At 41.1% G+C, this 19824-nt stretch overlaps 1 protein-coding gene across 5 annotated transcripts in view; it reads right to left on the minus strand.

The window, feature by feature from the left end:
* Nucleotides 1-19824, minus strand: part of CDC42BPA (CDC42 binding protein kinase alpha) — a 457009-nt gene that overhangs the window by 25243 nt on the left and 411942 nt on the right. For all 5 annotated transcript variants that reach the window (XM_019516554.1, XM_019516553.1, XM_019516552.1 and 2 more), the window contains 9 exons: nt 19071-19210; nt 16446-16527; nt 13609-13825; nt 12265-12327; nt 10953-11546; nt 8908-9005; nt 5624-5708; nt 2044-2167; nt 521-638 (listed from right to left, as the gene is read on the minus strand). In XM_019516554.1, the coding sequence (XP_019372099.1) occupies nt 521-638; nt 2044-2167; nt 5624-5708; nt 8908-9005; nt 10953-11546; nt 12265-12327; nt 13609-13825; nt 16446-16527; nt 19071-19210 (1521 nt within the window). The remainder of the gene's footprint in view (nt 1-520; nt 639-2043; nt 2168-5623; nt 5709-8907; nt 9006-10952; nt 11547-12264; nt 12328-13608; nt 13826-16445; nt 16528-19070; nt 19211-19824) is intronic.

Here is a 19824-nt window from a genome sequence, read left to right on the forward strand (position 1 = left end):
AGCCTGGCAGCCAGTGGAAAGGGGAATTTTCAGCATGGACTAAACCTAGGTTCTAGCTGTAGTAACATAGGGTAGGGACACAGGCTACAACAGGTTTATGGCAAGGTAGAGTGGGAGATGGGATAAACAGCCAGGGAATCCCTCTGTCAAAATGGATATCACAGGTGTGACTGCTGCCCTGAAAATGCAGAAGCAGGCCCAGAGCTGCTGCTTGGCCTTAGGAGGAAAGAAACTCCATCCTAATACTTCCACAGTGGGCGCCACATAAAGAAGTGTCCAAACTCCAGACTGCAGATAATTCAGGAGGCACCAATGATTTGTTTCTCCAGTATTTATTTACACACATTTCAAGCCTGAGCTCCAGCTGTAATAGATTGTTTAGATCCCATTTTATTGTGTCACATTTTTCATCCAAAGAGCAAAAATTTTGAATACAAAGAAAACACTAGCCAGATTGTCGTTTCTCTTATCTGCAATCTCAGTTACATCCATTCCCACCTCTGTTCCCTCGCTCACTCACCATAGGCAGGTCTTTGAGGATCTGTATACCATCTCCTGGACCCATGTGTGCTATGTGGTTAAAATTAGTTGGGTTAGAAATTAATTTATTTCTCATTTCAGGATCTCGTAGCATCTCCCTGCAAAAGAAAATACTTAGTTTAGATATTTTATTCAATAGGAAAATGGATATTAAAACAATTCAAATGATATATATTCTCCACTTAGTTAATTTTAAATGAAAATTCATAGACTAAACACTTGGCCATGTTAAACAGAAGGGCAGCCCTTGCTGTCAACATTGCCCTGTGCCAGCCCCCAGTTTGGGGAAGTGGGAGAAGGGGCAGGAAGGAGGGAACATTGTTATGCAGGCTATCAGCCCACACCCATAAAAAATCTGAATAGTTACTGAGATACAGGGAATGCACAACCAGCATGAGCTGAGACAGTACTCAAGAAAAGGTGCAGAAGCAGGCTCACTGGTGACTTGATACTGCAAAGATGGAGATGGAAATGAAGGACAGAAGATAAAAGAAGAATTAGAAGAATACTGCACTACCTTTCATATTCTGTGGTCAGAATTATTTTAAGAGCTCTCCAAAATGTCAAGGATGCCTTTCAAAACTCAAAATAAAATAAAAATTTAAAAGATATAACCACAAATAACTTGGAAAACTTAAAGTCAAGAGCTATGGCATTTTAGCACACTAGCTGTTGCTTTTCTTCAAGCCAAACAGAAAGCAAAGCAGAAGGTCAACCATATTTTAAGGAGAAGGAATGGGTAGTTGGAGAACAAAAATGTTTATTTCTTTTGATATATATTACCATAGTAGCTGGCAACCTTCTACGGACAAAATCATCTCATGCGAACATCATCACTTAAGTCTATTATAAACCCTGCAAACCCTTCTCAATTCTTTATTTCAAATATTTTCTAAAGTGACAGTCTGTAAGGAGTTTTCATTTTATATAAAACCCTGCCCTGAAGCACCACCATTTCAGTGACTTCTCTGTGATTTAGAGGAAGCTTATGAACGTTCCGTAAGACTCATCAGTTCAATTATTCATTAGCAAAAAACAGCTGCCTTGGAATACTGTTCAGAATGGCATGGGAACAGCCCTAAACAAAAAAAAGTTGAACCAGAGTCTGAAAGTAATTAATCCATATGCATAGTTAGCAATATAATCTTCTTTTGTAAAATGTTTATTATAGAACTTTATATATACAGTATATGCACACACACACACATATGTACGTATATACAGTATGTGGAGGCATGCATTCCAAGTTACAGTAACTGTTTCACATAAAGAGTTTATTAAAAATGGAATCAAAGTACTTGAATATCCAGTGCATATTCATATTCAGACTGATATTAATACAAATTGTACATCAAGAATAAACACAGTGGTGAAGACACACAAATGTCTGCGTAGGTGTTTGATAACTTTCTCTAACAAATGAAATACTACACTGACATCAGACACACAGTCCTTCAGGGCCTACAGGCATGTACAGAAGACAAGTATAGGTTGAATACCGACCTCCTCTGCTGCATCCTCTCCTCCTCTGGTACTCTGAATGAATAACGACGCTTATTATTGATGTTTCGAACCATTTGTTTTCGGCTATTATCTGATGTCTCAGGAACGACCAGTTCATCTCCCTCTGGAAACAATATAAAAAAAATCCAGTGAGTCACTTAATTAAATATTTACTACACTTCTTGGGAGGGGGGGACATTTTATTTAGGTTCTGTATAATTTTGGGGGATCACAATCACTTGACTATTCCCCTGTACAACTGTATAAAGATGCTGGATGTTCAGAAGGGTCGAGTTCATCAATTTAGAAGCCCTCAGAGAAGTATCCAAAAATGTGCGAGTTCTTTTGTCAACTACTACCATTCACCATCACATGAGGGGGACATGCTCCATGAGTCACGTTCACAGGAAAAACAGAATGCAAGATTCAGCTAAATAGCAGAAATACCATGAACAGAAAAGATGTGGCTAAACCTTAGCTTAATCAATAAGGGGCTGATTCTGCAACTGTTACTTGCAACTGAATAATTTCATAGCTGCCTCAGAGTTAGTTACAACCCTGATTCTTCTGTCACCAACAGAAAGCAAACTACTTCCTTGATCCATGCTTATATAATAACTGCTGAATACATATTGATGCTGCTGATGGTATAATTAAGGTAATGTATTCTACTCTTTTCAGGGAGATCCATGTGCTCTACTGCAGTGTGTTTTCTCAATAGTGAGAGGCAAAAGGAAGCTCTTTGTGAAGAGACAGGGGTTATGGACAGGCATTCTTTTCTACCACTGCAAATTTCTGGGAAATCTGCATCAAAAGAAATCTTCCCAACAGAGGGAGCATAGCAGTGTTCCAGCCTGCAGACGTCCCCTGCTCCCTAGCAGGGTCACCCCAGTCTGGGGAATGCTGGGAGAGCAGTGAAGTCCCCAGTGTGAGAAAGGTGTAGGGAAGTTACAGCTCTTCCCTTGCTCAGGAGAAGTCCAGGTGCCACTGATTCCTGAGTCTTCCCCTGACTGGGATCTCCTTGGTCACATGAAGACTGTGGCAGCTCAGCTCCTCTGGGAGGAGTCAGGCTGAGTGGAAATGGCCCTGCACCTTCCCCAGACCTCAGTTCCCCCACTCTGGGGAAGGCACAAGGAAAGCTATTGCTCAGCTCCTCCTGATCATAGAAGAGTCAAGTATATATGCATTCACCTTAGCAAGAGAAACTCTCCTGGGGCAGATCTTCCAGGTGTCAAGATGGAAGATCTTTTTCATAGTTGGGGCACATTTTCTTGGTGAGAAACTGAATAAAGGCCTGTGTGCTGGCAATTCCTACTGGGAGAGCAGCAATTCTCCTGGTAGAAATATAATCCCTGTTCTGGCCCCAGCCTGCCAACACTGGTGAAAAGGTACTGTGTTAGCATTACGGTATAGTACAGCAAGGAGCTTGGCCTCCCCTTGCTGTAAGGGTTTGCACTGGGTATATATGTTAGGTATACTGATTTATGGAATTACACTAAACAAGTTAGTTTCACAGGCATCTGGCTTCTCCTCCACTTCTGCATGACATGGCTGTTTCAGCTATCTGCTGTTATTCTTGATATGCTATTTATGGTATCAAGAACAAAAACTGCCTTTACTGCATGCGTGTATAATGCACAGACAACTACTGCAATACAAATAAGAAATAATACCAATATAAATTGGGTAGAATTGGAAAAAAATTTCCTGTTAAATAGTGGAGGAAAAATGTCTTTTGCTTAAATTATCTCAAACATTATCTTATTTCAAGCCTATTTAAATAGAATATTCTAACTGCTTGAAAAAGAAAAAAGCTAGTGACTCAAAATCAGTTTCTTTCCTATTTTTGTCTCATCAATTTCAGATAAAGACCATTTCTCACCAAAAAAAACGCATCTCTTTTGATTTACACTCTTCATGGTTCCTATAGGTACTATATCATGTTTCAGTAGAACTCCAGTAACTGCACTGTATTCTTAAAATATCTTTCTACTGCGCTTTTTCAAATAGGTTCTGCTTTATGCTACAGAAAATCAGGGCCCTGGCAGAACTTCTATTTATGGAGCGATTCATGTTCTCTCTCCCTGCCCAGTGCTTGAGAGTTGCATGCTTAGCTTTGACTCTGCCAAGCAGGGGGAGACAATCATGATCCTGGGCTCTACATATACTGGCAAGTTGAAAGGGAGCTGTACTGACAGGGCATAATTGTGATCTGGTGCCCAAATCACACATTTTGCTATGCATATGTGGCATGGCAGGATGAACAATTTTTGGTATCTGTGATCAGAATTGTCCCTAGGGGTGTGCAGAGCCCAAGGCATATCAGCCTGTGCGGGGCCCAGGTGGGAGGGGGTGGTGAGACGCCAGAGCTGGCAAGACAGTGCTGGCAACACTTGGCGCTGACAACAATTGGCGGTGGCAGAGCTGGCGGCACTCAGCAGCAGTGGCGCATGGCGGCAATGGAGGGACCTATACTGCACTGACTGTGGAGCCCCACAAAGCGCGGGGCCCGGGGTGGCCACCCTGATTCTCCCCTTTCTCCCCCTTCTCCAGGGACGGCCCTGTCTGTGATCAGATTTACAGAAGTTTAGGGCTGGAAGAGACCTTGTGAGATCGTTGAGAACTCATATCACCATTAAATTAACACTTGCCAAGGGCCTCAATGCCCTTTAAAATTTACACAATCTAAAATTTATTTTCTTAGCACCAGCAAAATCTAGATGGTGTCATCACACAGCCTGATAGCTAAGGAGGTCCAAACTGCTCAAAGACATTTGGAAGACAGTACTTGCTTAAAAGCACTAGAAGCATCTTATTCTGCCAAACATCTGGAAATTCAATGAAAGGTTCTTTTTCATTCATATCTCACTCCAAAGAGACTACTTCTTATGAAATGCTTAAGCTCTGATATCTTTGGCACATCTGTGGGGAAAGTGTAGATCTTTTCCTAATAGGTTGCTTGCCTAGTTATTTTTAAGTATAGGGATTAGATCTTTAGCAATGTTAACCGAATGGCAGGAACCTCAATGCCAAAAAAGGCTAAGACTACTTGCTGGTTTTGAACATATGGAACCTGAATTTGGCAGTGGGGTAGTGGTGGCAGGGTTAATTGTTGTGGCTCCCAGATCTGCAGCCATTCATGCTGCCACTGCTCCTGCTGCACCAGGTTTCCAGACCCAAGTGGATCTGTTTTTCTTGCATATAACGTGCACTCCAATGTTTACCAGCTGGGTTGAGGGGAAAAGGTGTAGGTTATATACAAGAAAATGTGGTATTTGATTAGGATACTATTATAACTATTGCTGCTATTAATGTTTATGTAACATTTGTCACAATCTATTAATTTTATGACAAAAGATAAAGTCCTCATGCACCACACTGAATTATTCTGGGAAAACAAAACCAAGCCAAAACCCATCTGTGACTGACATTATTGTTGATTATTTTACATTAAGAAGAGTGGAGGAACCTTGCAAAAAAAGATGCTCATGAATAACCATGAGAAAATGTCAACACATCAATACAAAGACCCAGAACAGAGCGAGATGCCATTTAAAAAAAACTGCTCTTTCTTACTCACCTGCCATTTTATTTTTGAAATATATTAATCTAATTGTCTCCAGTCCTAAGAGGTTCAGTGATCCTTCTGTATTCAAAGGTCGTACCTGAAACAAGTTAATTAAGAAATATCTTAATAAAATTTACATTTATATAATGCCTTTCTTCCAAAGAACATTACAATGTAAAGCAAACTTCACTGAGATTCATTGAGCTTGGAGGTAATCAATTAGTGCAAAGCACATGCCATACGTAGTTTAGAAGAAGTGGATTTTGGCTAAGGTCAGATGTGGTTACCTGGCTCTTGTGAGACGTGTCAAGTGACCTTTAATGGTTACCAGTTTTTAAGGCTTCATTTGAAAAACCTCCACACAGTGAACTACATAAAAAGTCAATTTATAACTGAATGATGGCAGGCTAGAGCCAACTGTTTCAACATTCACATACGTGGGCTGCCTATACATGTGCTCGGAGGTGGGAGTGTCAGGCATTATAATTAAAGTGGTTCCTGGACAGCAGCTTTTATTAAAATAGCTCACCATCTCATTGATTAAGCTCCCCCTGCATTTCAAAATGGTCACGGGGGCACTTTAACTAAAGCTTATTCGACAAGTGCATTCATGACCATTTTGAAACGCGCGGGGGGGGAGGGGGACCTGACATTGTAGTGTTCCAATTAGAAGTGAACAAGCATGTGTATAGGCAGCCATGGAGAGTCCTTTTTTTCATGCTAAGGCATGCCTCTGTTGGGACATTATTTTCATGTCTTGAGGATGTTTTGCAACTTGATGATTCTACATGGCAGAATATCACGACATATAGATTTTTGTAGTTTCGATTCCAAAAAGATTACTGCTCACTGCCTCTAGACTGTAGCCTGTATTAAAGAATAAATTCTTTATAACATATTGTTATCTTTAAGTCTCCTACATGCTGTAGCATCCCTCTTGCTGAAAAGCAATGTTTGTTTTACCAGTGGTATGAAAATTTAAAATCAGCCATAGATTATAAATTTTACTTTCATAAACAGTAAGGCAAATACTTTGACTACTTAATAATTCTGAGATCTGACATGCAAAGGATGGAGTAAGTTAGCTTTAAGAGTTAGTAAAGTACTGGTTTGATGTGTGTGGTGACAAAGTGATTAAGGTGCCCAATTATGGCTCTAAAAGTGTTAATTCAAGTCATACTCTGGACTCATACCAAAAGCTGCCTGTAGTTGATTAAGCTGTAAAACAGGTGCACAATCATTTAGCCTAAAGTGTCAAAGACAACTGGATATAGTGCTAGTCACATCACTCCCTTGTTTGCAGCTAGTTACAGGAACTGGTGCACCTTAATCACACTAACCCACCAGAACATTATGCACAGAAGAAGGTTGGACTTTGAAAGAACTACCATATTTACTTGCATACCACACTCACCCTTTCCCCAAAAACCAGCCCTCCAAAATTGGGGTGCATGTCTTAAACAGAGAAGCTTATTTTTTTGCTCAGAATAGAACCATAGAAAGGCCAGAAAATGGCTGCTAGTTCTCTTCCTCCCCTGCCACAGCTGCACAGAAGGAGAGGCAGAGTCCAGTCTTTAGCAGCAGTTCTGGATGTAACCCTTTCATAGCCACTACCAGGCTGGCAATAGTTTTTGGCTGAGCAGTCAACTGCGCAAGAATTAAAACTGTTGCTTTTGCCTGAGCAGGAGAGGGAGGGCAAATGAGAGAAACAGGCTCTGTCCCTGTTCCATGTGGCCATGACTAGAATTTTTTTTCTTTATTCTGCCCTCCCAAACAAGGTTTGCGTCTTATTTAGGGGTGTGTGGGATGCAGGAAAATACAGTAATTTATAACTTCAAGCTACATACTGATGCTCTTACAGTTAAGGAGTCTAAGTCTCTCTCTCTCTCCCCCCATAAGGTACTTATATGGGCTCTGTCACCATATCTGAGCACCTCACAATCTTTAATCCATTTATAACCACAGGAGCAACATGGTATAGAGAAATACTATTACCCCCATTTTACAGATGGGGGAACTGAGGCAGAGAGATGAAAATGCTGTCTGCCATCTGTGCGGTGCCTGGGACTACTGCCAATAAGCATGCCTCTCACTTGGTGTGCACCAAATCTCAGAAATGAGGCAAGCTTAGCTACTTTACAGCAGTCTTGGGTAGCATACTCAAGACAGAGAGCCCAAGAGTGGTATTGGGGCATGCACTCAGGGCCCCTCTTAGCTGACTCGGCTGTCTTATTTTATGGGATTTGGCACATGCCGGGCAAGAGCAAGCTTGTTTCCTTGCAGCAGTCTAAGGTTCAGCACAGAAATGGGGTAGACAAAGCCTTGAGACTTGACAGTATCACAAAGGAAGTTTGTGGTGGTTTGAAATGTTATGCTGCTGTCACTACAGCCAAATCAACAGAGTTATATTTCTGTAAAGTACCCAATGATCAATCCAACCCAAAGTGTGGCACACAGCCACTCTTCAATTCTTTAATACTTATGTGCATTTAATGGAAAGTGGCTTCTTTCTATCTACAAAACTGGTCCTTGCTGTGATATACTGTGCTTTTGCAAGGAAAAATATGTCTCTTCCTCCTCAGCATAAAGCATTTGGTTTATCAGAATTTGTACCAGTGTTTCTCATTCAGACAGTTCTAAGGTACTGAAATTATAAGGTAAGCATCTTTTAAAAAGCTTTTCACTCTCTAATCTCTCATTTTACAGTAGCAACATAGATACAACCAGGCTCTCTGAAACTACATGTAACCAATATGCAGAGATTACTATTCTAGAATAAAAGACTCTTTTGGGTATTGTTTTATCTCTCATCTGCAATGACGAAACTGCAGCCAAAGCAGCCTCAGTTTTCAAATGACATACATGACTATTCTTTATTTTCAGTATTAGCAACCACTTCTTCAGTATATTCAAGCAACCATCAACAATGCTGCATTGCATCTTAGCTGCAATAAGCTTTTTAGATGCATTTATTTATATCAGTGGGGGCCAGCTTTTTTTGTCAGGCATGCCAAAAATTAGCCTTGGACCATCTCTGAATGCTGCTCTGACCCCTTCCCTTTACCTCATCTGCTGTTCAGTTTTTTGCTTCCTGCCCTGTGCTTCCTACTTCATCTGATGCTCTGCTTTCTGCTCCCAGACCTCTCTGTCACTCTGTTGTTTGTCTCCTCCCAAATCTGCTGTGCGCCACACACAGAAGCTGCCTTTGCCACTTGTGAAACCTGTGCCACTGGCTGGTTTAGATTTTCCAAAGACTAACAAAACTCCTTAGCTGCTCATTGTCAACAGCTAGTTACCTTCTTGAGTGGAACAGTCTGAATCCATTCCATGGAGTTCACATCAAAGATATCAACTGCATTTTCACTGTACACTGAGAGGTATGGTGCATTATAACCTGAGACAGAAGGATTAAATATATTGTCATGGGCATGTAGACAAAAGAGAGTGCGCATAACAGAATTTCTTAAGAAACATTTTGCTCCCTTTATTAAAAACACAATTCAAGAACTGAAAGCATTTCTGAGAACACTGGGATAGCATCCAATTCCAGAGGCAGTAGCCTTTCCACAGGTACGATGCAATCAATTTCCATTACAAAGCCCTATTTTGGCAACCCTATAACTTTTGATTGGAAAATATGTTGCCTCAAAATGCCCATAACATTTATTCTGAAGGTAAAGAAAAATATTTATCCTCTCCAGTCTTTGCTGAAACAAACTATTTTGGGCTATAAATCCTTGAGAATCTACTCTGAGATGTTGACTTCTATCAGTATGCCCTTAGCCACTACTTTCCTTGCTTTTGAGTGCTCAGACTTTGTAAATGAAATGATGAGATAGGCAAATACATGGTTGTCATGGAGTGACCTTAACTAGAGTTTGAAATGAAAATTGTAGTTTCTGGTACTGGATCACATCCTAAAGGAACATGAGTTAGAACAAGAAACCATGGATATGCTTAAGATTCACATTTCCCATCTCATGTGGTTTTAAGTATTTCCTATTTTCCAGGTTTTAACCAATCTGGCATATTTCACTAGCATTTTGTCTGTACTAATTATGGCTACCAATCTGGCACATTTCATTAGCTATTTCTTCTGGTGACAGGGGAGTTGTATTCCCATACCTAACACTATTCTACCCTTCTGTTAAGATTACCAAAGGTCTCAATTTATGATAATTGTTGGCACTATTTGTGACTGGATGTTAATCCAGTAGAACTGCAATTAGAGTATCAACTTGCTCCACATAAGCAAAAACCTTTTTGGAGTTGCTAATAACCACTCTGGGCAGCCTTGGTAATAGTGATGTACTAGTAAGTTCTTCAACACATCCATTGTCCATTTCCCCCTTGCTTTGGCCCAAAAGTGCTAGTCTCCATCTTGTGGTTGAGAAATAAAGGACATGTTTCTCTTTCAACAGCCACAGAGACTGCACTCGGGTGGTGCAGGACATAAGCAAGCTACCTTCATGGTGAAGGAAAATTTCCATGATGAAAAAGTATTAATAAACAAACCAAACACACAAGATGAATAATAATGTGCTTATCAATTGGCTAATTTGGGGACTTCTGGATGCTTTAAACTAATTTTAAATTAAATCAGCCCTTTACAGAAGTAAGAAAAGGCATGCTCTTTTTCCTCCTTGTAAGCTGAAAGTCATGTCCTTGAAAAACATGCACTGACTCTAACAGAGAACTTTTTGGCAGGTTTCAACTAAGATGATTTTCTGCATTGGATCCTTCTTAATGCCATCTCTTTGACAAACTTATTTTTTTTTGGGGGGGGGGTTGGTAGAAGATGGGGGAAAGGATGAGGAAATGGGTGAGCATGAAGAGGGCAGAAGGAAAATGAGGGAAAGAAAGAGAAAATGGAGAGAGAGAAAACCAACAATATTTTATTAAACCTGAACACCAATGACTATGAACTTAAAGAAAGCCTGGCTCCTCATGCTGACCAAAAGTTTTAGATTTGGGACTGATATTTAGGCACCCAAATGAAAGTGGCCTAATTCTAAGTGCTAAGTGCAGGTAAGTTCTGTGAATCTTAGTAGGCATTGAGCATTTTAAGTAGTTTGAAAATCATGCCACCTAATTACTGAAAATCTTGAGTCACTACTCTTCTTCTTTTACATCAAGGGAGGTCTCTTGCTCAGGTATACAGCTAATAGGTGCAAGATCAGAATCAGGCTGTATGACTGGAATTCGTGACTCAGGCTCTATTTTAGATAATACACTTATTTATTAAGTGTTTCTGCTAATGCAAGTAGGACACTGTGTCCACCCTGCAAGTACAACCACGGTATTAATAAGCATATGTATTAAAATGCACTGAAACACTTACAGCAAGAGGATGGAGTTGCAGGCCACATCAATTCCTGTTGTCTAGATCTTCGACCCTGGCAGTCAACATAAACCCCTACGCTGCTAAAACACAGCAGATATTCTTTATTTGATATTTCGACTGCACAGATGGCATCAGTTGGCTGCTGTGAGATAAATGATAGTGTGTGGTCATCTGGGTGGAGCAAACTATATGGGTTCCCTTCTCCATGCAAGGGATATTTGAGGAATCCAGACTGGTAACCCACACACAGCCTCTCACTGAAGATCGACATCCACTGGACGTTTCCCTGGACTTGGATCTCCTTAATTTTTTTGTGACGTGTCTTACTCTGATTTAGTTCATAACAGAGGACTTGTCTTTTCATAGCCACACACAGGCAAGTAAGGGCCCCATGGCGCACTTGTCCGGAAACTATTGTCTGGCAACCTTTTGTTTCTGCTAGTTTATAAAACTCAGTCTCTCTTCCATCCAAGGCTGCTATAGGAAAAAGCCGTACATGACGGTTTCGTCCTGAGATCACTGCTATGAGCTGTTCATTTGGGATGAGCTCGATCTGATGAACTTTCTTATTGTCACCAACACGAATAATCTCTACAAAAATAAAGTCCTGATGTAAATCAATCTTAACATGCATACAGATTAAACAGCTCCTTCAAAAAGGTTTATTTTAAGGCGTATTATAAAACAAACAAATCCCTACACTGATTGCTTTGATATAATAAACATTGTCTCAGTGTTATAATACCAGTAAAACTATTTTTCCATTGTTTTTCTGTTAGCAATCCAATGTCCTCTTTTGGAATGAAGGCAAGATTATCTATGTTCTGTAAAACTGGAGCCCTTCCACATCACACCTGAGGGTGGAAGAAAGAGCAGATTCTTGTGTAGTGCTAACAGCAAATGGGGTGTGAAAGCTGTTAATTTAAAGGGTGCCTGTAAGTCACAAAAGTGACTGAGTAAAAAAAAGAAGCTAATTCAGCAGTAAATGTCTGCACCTTTGTGCTACCTCTGATTAATTTACAAGCTGTTATTTCCATTAATTTTGCAGAGCCCTTTCTGCCTGGTGTAACCAAATCTTCAGCTATACTCCAGTTGCAGGATCTTTATTACTGGCAATGATGCTAGAGACAGAAAGATCATGGAATAGGCTGGTTATGAGCTCCCACATGGGAGGTTGCCCAGCTGGCAGTTACTGATGAAATCTTTGGAACTGCAAATTTAGTCACCTGGATCTAGAAGATATTACAGTCACTTTTTCAACTCCTCACATTAAATATTAGCACAGTTATTACAGTTTGGGATTTCTTACCATCTTTGGTGATGTGAACAACAAATAACCCTTCTTCATTCCCCAGAGCAATTCTTTCATGATCTATGACATTAAAAAAAGGCATTTTTTGGACACACTGCTTCAAACAAAAGAAGATAATGACATCTGTCTGAATTAATACACAAAGTTCTGTCAAACATAATAAATACATAAATTAATAAATGGCCAAATCCAATAAAAGTTAAAGAAAACAGAAAGCAACACTTATTTTTGTTTTTCTTACAAACGGCTGAAAGCCTTTTGCCAGTTCTCACATCAGCAGAAATGTCATCACGAAACATTATTCGTAACAACTGTTCAGAGCACTTTTAAGCATTGATACTTGCTTTAGAGCAGACAAACAGAAAGTCACATTTAAATAATCAAGCCACACGCAACTATACAGCTGTTGTACAAGATCCAGATTGATCCTCTGACTTAGGTTCTTGCTTTCTGAACCCCAAAAGAACAGGAATACTAGTAGGAAGCTGTGTCTTTGGTCCTGGAGAGTGCTTTATGCATCTGAATTGTTGGGCTAGTTTAACTGCCTTGGACAGAGGTGTGTTTGCAGAAAACAATGTTGTACATGGCCAGTTGTTAACATCTGTTTTGATGTTATATAGAAGTTATAAACAGAAGAGTCACATAAACCATTTAATCAAGCCAATCACTCCTTCTAGTTTGCTCTCTAGCATTATATTTATCTAGCTGAAATGCTTGAAGTGGTAAGGCTTTCAGCATACCTTGAATGCCACATTTTGAATTTTCTTTTAGTTTTAGAGCATGGGAGAAAACAGAGGGCCCTAGATGTATCTATCTTTTGCTAACAGACAATCATCTTAGGTACAGACATTTAAAATCCCTGAGATAGACTCAATCGAAGTTGCAGTTTTTTGTATGCGGAGTAGTTTAGATAGGTAGTGAACAGAACACACATTTGCTTTTTGGGTGTGGGGGGGCAAATCTTAGATCAGTTTCCAGCATTTTTAAACCAGTTTATGTGTACTGAACTTGTTCTGTTATGGGTACAGGCTGGTTTCTGATCATTTATACTGGTAAAAGTGTCATGTCTGTACCTGGCCATCCACTCCAGCCTCTGTGTCACTGTATTAAAGGTGGGATGTGAATAAGGAAAGAATGCAATCTTAGTATAGCACCTTAAGCACTTTGACCACCCCGATTTATCATTGTTTGAACTTAACTGAACAAAAACAAGATTTGTAACTCAATTGCCTGATATCACAGCCTTGGTGCATATCTAAGAAAGGAAAGCACCAAAGTGTCAGCATTCAATTATGCCAAATCATACCCAAAAATGTTTATTGCAGATCATCAGCTTCATACCTATGATTGCTGCTGACTGGGTTGTTTTGATGAGAGGTAGGGTGCTGTCATAAGCCTCTTTGGGAACATAGACTGACCGATCCTTCAGCTTGTTCTTCTTCAGAATCCTATGCAATTCATTCAGCACCCCTACCCACTTGCTTTTTTCATTCTCACTGTCTGCAAGAATCAGGATCGAGCACTTATTACTGGATGCAGAGAGCTGGGAAGCTGTAACCTGAAACATGGTAAAAAATGTGTTTTAACAAACAAGCAAATAAAAGAATTTATCAGTAGCTGTTGATGCAGAAGAACATGACTATACTATCTTTTTAATTATACACCAACTGTACATTTTTGGCTATACCCAATCAACTGAGAACCTGCTTTATAGCACCCGAAATTCCAAGTTAAAATAATTCAGTGAAGATGGCTGTATTCAATAACCTTCTGGGAAAAAAAAATGGATCTGCTACCTCCTACATAACTTATTTCCATTGTAAATTAGGTAGGGTATCTATGTTTTATGGTAGTTTACTAAGGAAAAATATTCTTACCAAGTATTTCTGAAAAATCTATTCTACATTTGTTACAGACAAACAATTCTTGTTAGTATCAATGTAATGGGAACTATGACTTGGTAACTTTTTCAAATAGATGAACTTCTTGATTCTATGCAAAAATGAAAAAGGTCACTTGCTGGAAATGACATCCAGTATCAAACTCAAGGTACCGAAGAATTCAACTCTATGCTGGTGGCTGTTAATCCAGCAATCTAATTCATAAGCGTATTACAATATTAGCTTTAACTTGTTCTCTCTCCTATTCATTATTATCTACCACCACCCCATGCCTTATGCAAAGGTAAATGTCTCCCTTCAGAACAAATCCCAGTGTTATTCAGTCGAATAAATAAGAGAAAATTCTGCAAGAACATTTCCAAAAAACATTCCATGATCCACTCTGGCTAAAATCACCAAAGTCAAATCCTTCAAGTGTCATAATATTCCTGTAGATGTGTGCAGTGGCTAGTCTGTTGAGAAACGCTGTAACTTGAAGAGACATGGGGGGCATACTAAAAACTCAGAGAGGAGGGCTCTAGATGAAGCTATTTATTTATCATTTTACTTATTATTTGTTATTCATTTCTCTTATTGGGTGTCAGGTACCAGCTCAAGCCTTGCATCTGACTATTTGCCTTTCAAGTAACAGTTGATGTTACTTTGGGAGCTGCTTGAGAATAAATTATGGAGGACTCTACAAAAATAATGCTTTTTACTTATGTTTTATTCTCTCTGGAAACTGGGCTTGGGCAAGGGAAAATATATGAGTGTATTTTTAATCACTCCAAATAACTGAGTCCAGCTTTGTTATAGTTAATGTTCTTTACCCTTCACTGGCTAAATATATTTAATTTTTTAATGTATGTTTCTTTGCCAGGCTATTTCTGTTGCCTCTGTAAAACTTTAAGAAGTTCTACAATAATGTAAAGAGCCCCAAGAAGAACTACACTTTCTAAAGGCTCTGAACTCCCAGGAACGTCTTAGCTGTGACACTCAGTGTCAGGAGAGGAGAAATGACAAATGTGGGGATGTCTTTCTAAAATATAAGATCTCTCTCCCATGTCTTTTGTGTTCTTTTTCAGTTGTTCTGTAAACGTTTGCCTACAATGGGGGCTCAGAAATTAGAGTAGAGACGATTACTACAACATGACCTAGGGGAAGAGATGACCAGAGCAGGGTGTGGGCCCCAGGACAAATCAGCCTGTGTGGGGCCTCACCCCCAGATGCAAGGAAGCTGATGGCAGATTTGGCGGCATATGGAGAAGGGGGTGCTGAGCAGCTGGATGTGAAGCCGGTGGTAGTGCGGAATTGCCACAGCCACTCTGCCCAGCTCCGTGGGCCTGGGGCAGTCGCCCCAATTCACTCCCCCTAGGGATGGCCCTGCCTGGGGGATACTGCACGCTTGGTAACTGAAGGCTGAACAATATATGTTTTCTAGTGAGTTCTTAAAATCGGGGGGGGGGAGAAATTCAGTATATTTAAAAAAAAAACAAAACATTTTCCAGTTAAGGGAAATTTGGTTTTGACAAAGTAAACAATGACAACTAAGACACTGTAGTACCATGGAGCACAGTGCAGTCCATGATCAAGGCCAAAAAATGGACTACAGAAAAAGGGCAGAGAATGGTATTATAATTCTCTACTTAAATGAAGAATGTAGAGTGTTCAGTCACAGCCCTGAAGCTTGTATGGTAAGTTGCCTTCTAGCTGCCACTCTAGGTTGTGTCATGTACCAGGCACACCAGCTACTGGTATGAGATAAAAGGCAACCAGGAGCTCTGGTCTATTTTGGAACCAATGATCACATCTCAAGAGAAACGTTTTCTTCATGATTAGAAATATAAGAGATCAGTGAAATGGAGATCCTATAAAAGCTGCCAACAGCAATTTTACTGTGACAATAAGGTAGTGATTTCCAAAAGGTGTACCTGCAGCACACTAGTTTGCTGCAAGAGCAGTGGAAGAAGATTGTGAAAAATGGGCTGGATGGGGCCCCTGCCAGGCCAGCCCCATATGCAGAGGTTGGGCCCACAGAATAGATCTGGCCCGTGAACTGGTGGGTGAAGTGTGCTGCCAATTTTAATCCAGAAAAAAAGTGTTCCACAGATATCAAAAGTTTGGGAAACACTGCAATAAGTTATATGTATAATTTTGAAACCATAATCTACGTATCACTGCTAACATGGGTGGAGTTGGATCAGAGTGAACTATGAAGAAAAATATTAGAGAAAGGCCACTGCATCAAGCTAAATCATTCTGCCCTCTAGGTAATCAGATTCAAGTCTATATACTTACTCTAAAAATACATGGGATATCTTTTCGATTTGCATGGATGACATCAGAGGCCAAGACAGAACTCACTGAGAATTCTTCATCCCTTAGAGACAACAAAATAATTTAGAAATGTGGAAAAGATCTTTATCTGTATAATCATAGTAACTGCAGACTCTGGAATAATGTGGCATCCTAATTTTTAAAATACTCTGATTTTCCATCCTCTTGTTAAATATTGACTAATATGATTTACCACTATGCGACACTATGAACACACAGCTATTGACTGAGACAATCTATTCAGCTTTTCTGGTTACTTCAGTTAAAAAAAAACCAAACAACAAAAACCTCAACTGCACCTAAAACCTCCAGATTCACTAGAAGCTACAAACTGCATCTTAGTTGAGATTTTCTGAAAAAATACATACAGGTTAAAGAAATTAGCTTTTATACTAACAGTCTGCTCTTAACTGGGTGCTGGGCCCATGCAGCTCTCAATGAAATCAATAATACTGGAGTCACCGGATGATAAAATTGTTCAGGACCTCACAACAACAGATCTTAAAACTCTGAAAAATCCAATAGGCTTTCTTTATAATAAGATTTATTTTTTATCATTTAAAACTCTATTTGCCTATAAAACAAGCATATTTTTCTTCTCTCCAATCATGTCAGGTCTTCTGTGCAGGTGGGCAAATGCACCTGTTTCACAAAACCCAGAAATAAGATTTATTTTTTTATAACAGCACATTCATATGTAACAACTGGAGTTATTTGTTAACCATGTAGCTGAGCTAGATTTCAAATAGGAGTGACTGAGCTTAACAAGGTCTGAATTGTTTTCAGATGCACTAGACTAGTTTCCTGATTTCACAGCAAATGGCAGGAACACCACCTTAGCAGTAGTCTGATGCTATCACTTTTGGTATCAGAGGCTGCTTACATGCATTCGGATAATCTGGGAGCTCTCTCCCAGGTCTGTTCTCCTGGTACAGAAACTTACCCAGATCCACATAAGCATTTGAATAATAGGTGGCAGAAAGCTGGGGCTAATGGGGCTTAGCCACCCCAAAAGCACGCAGGCCGGTTGCAGGCTCTGGGTGGCTGCAGCGGGGGGAGGGGTGCGCACACAGCTGAACAGCCGTAGCTTGCAGGTGGCCAGGAACTCAGCCTAGCCCGGGCCATCCTACACTCAGCGGGTAAATGTGTGGATGGGAAGTGGTGCAGGGGAGGGGAGGGAAGAGGCATGGGGGGTGGGCAAATTGAGGCCCCTGCCGGGGAGGGGGGTGAATAGGGCCCAAACACGTCCCTCCTGATCTGTGTGTGGTGTAGAGGCAGCTGCTGCTGCTGCGTGGGCTCTGCACCCTGTGCAACGCCACCACCGAAGGCACGCGCAGGATGCAGACCCCAGCCTGTAGTGGCAGCCACCTCTGCCCCACACACAGATCAGGCAGCATGTACCCCCTGTGCCTGGTCTGGTGGTGCATGCAATGGTGGGAGCCCTCCCACACCCCTGGATAAGCCACCTGGTCTTGCAGCATCCCACAACCTGCCCCGGGGCTCCATTCACCCCAGCCCCTACCCCCTGTCTCTGCCCCACTCCCTCCCTCACCACGGGGGCCTCGATCTGCCACCCTACCTCTTCCCCACAACAGACTTACGTGCTGGGGGGACATGCACATGCACGCTCAGCCCCCCAAAATTATATTTTCTTTGTCCACCTATGATTTGAATGCTGAGGCCTTGAATAGTGGAGAGCTTGCAGTTCTGACACTATGCAGCTGTGGGCAGACTTTGTACACACATCTCAATGTGATCTGCAGGCACTCTTAGTCTGCCTGGCAACAGATGGAGTGCATAGGGGACCCCTGATTGGCTGACCCAAACTGCTCATGATCAGCCTGTGTTCCCATGCAGCACAATGTGTGGATTGTGAAGGGGTTACTTGCTAGAGCAGCAGAATTCAGCAAGTGACACACTGTCTCCTAGGGTGAGTGGGTGGGATAGGAATCCTGGAGGATTATGTGTTCTTCTGAAAGAAGCTATGGCATGTACAGATATTCACTCTCTCGGGAGTGACTGACTCTGAATGTTCCCAGGTTATTTTACTCCCAGAGTGGCCATTTTTACTCTGAGATTAAAAGCCTGAATATCTGTATACTCATGGTTTCTCCTGGGAGAGCAGCAACTAGTCCAGGAGAAAATGAATGCCTGTATGAGGCCTGAGAAACCACTTGTCAAAATCTTTGCTGTTGTTGTCACTTCATACTGCTGCATACTGAGATGTAAGAACACAAAGGGTATTTGTATGGCAGCAGAGACCACACTTCAATTGCGATCATTAAGGGCCATTTGCTATAACCAAGTTAAATCAAAGCTGATAAGGACAAACTAGAACAATGATAACAAAAAGATTAGCTTTTCTTTCTGGCTAAGACCTTGTGTGGTAGGTTACACCTAGTAACGAAGTTTCACCTAAGTGTTCATTGAATTAAATTGAAAATAAGTGTTCTCAGGAGAAATGGAATTTATTGGAAAATGTGTTCTAGCTTTAAATATTGCTTGGAGATAAACCTTTCTGGGTATAACCTTCCTTTGAAAGATAAAAAAGTGAAGTTTGTGTTCTCTCAGCACTCAACAGCTTACCTCATGTCAATAACCTGACTCACTACCACGCTGGGCTGGGATGCTTTTCCTTCTGCTACATCATACAGGAAGAGTTTGAAATCACAGACCACAGCCAGAGCCCTCTGCCAACCTTTCTTAACTCCAGCTGGCTTAGGAACCTATAGTAAAACAAACAGCTGATCAACTTTCAACGAATTTGTATATTCAAAAGAAAAAAGACATAAAAAAAATACAATGCAAATATTATTTTTGTTAATAAATCAATGCGCTGTTTGTTCTCCTGTTCAGAAATATGACAGGCAGCATAAACGACATTACATGCATTCAGTAAAAGGCATGAGAACCAGGGCCGCTTGTATTTGTGACAAAAACCAGCTGTTTTTGCAGTTTAATTGTGTAACGCTGGACAAGTGTGGGGGGTTTTATGATTTAAATGAATTTGCTACGTTGTTATGTAAACCACATCCACGTGGTGGGCTTGGGGAAGAGTTGGATCTGGCAGGTGCTGCCTGCAAGCTGGGGCAGCACCCATGCAGCTAGCATCCTTCCTGGGCGGCCCCAGGGGTGCTGCCACTGCGGAGGGAAGTACTGGGCCCCCCTGCAGCTCAGGGGCTGCATGGCTCAGCAGCAGCTTGTGCGGGCAGGCTCTGCTGAGAAAAAAAAAGATCAGCATGGGGCCTGATCTTCTGCCCCCCGCCCATGGAAACCACCGGCCTCCCCTGTAGGCCAGTGGGTGAGCTACTGGTGGGCCCTGAGCTGCGGGGGGCCCAGA

Source organism: Gavialis gangeticus, unplaced genomic scaffold, assembly GCF_001723915.1.
Source record: "Gavialis gangeticus isolate Ggan-Ray unplaced genomic scaffold, GavGan_comp1, whole genome shotgun sequence".
NCBI classification, from domain to species: Eukaryota; Metazoa; Chordata; order Crocodylia; family Gavialidae; genus Gavialis; species Gavialis gangeticus.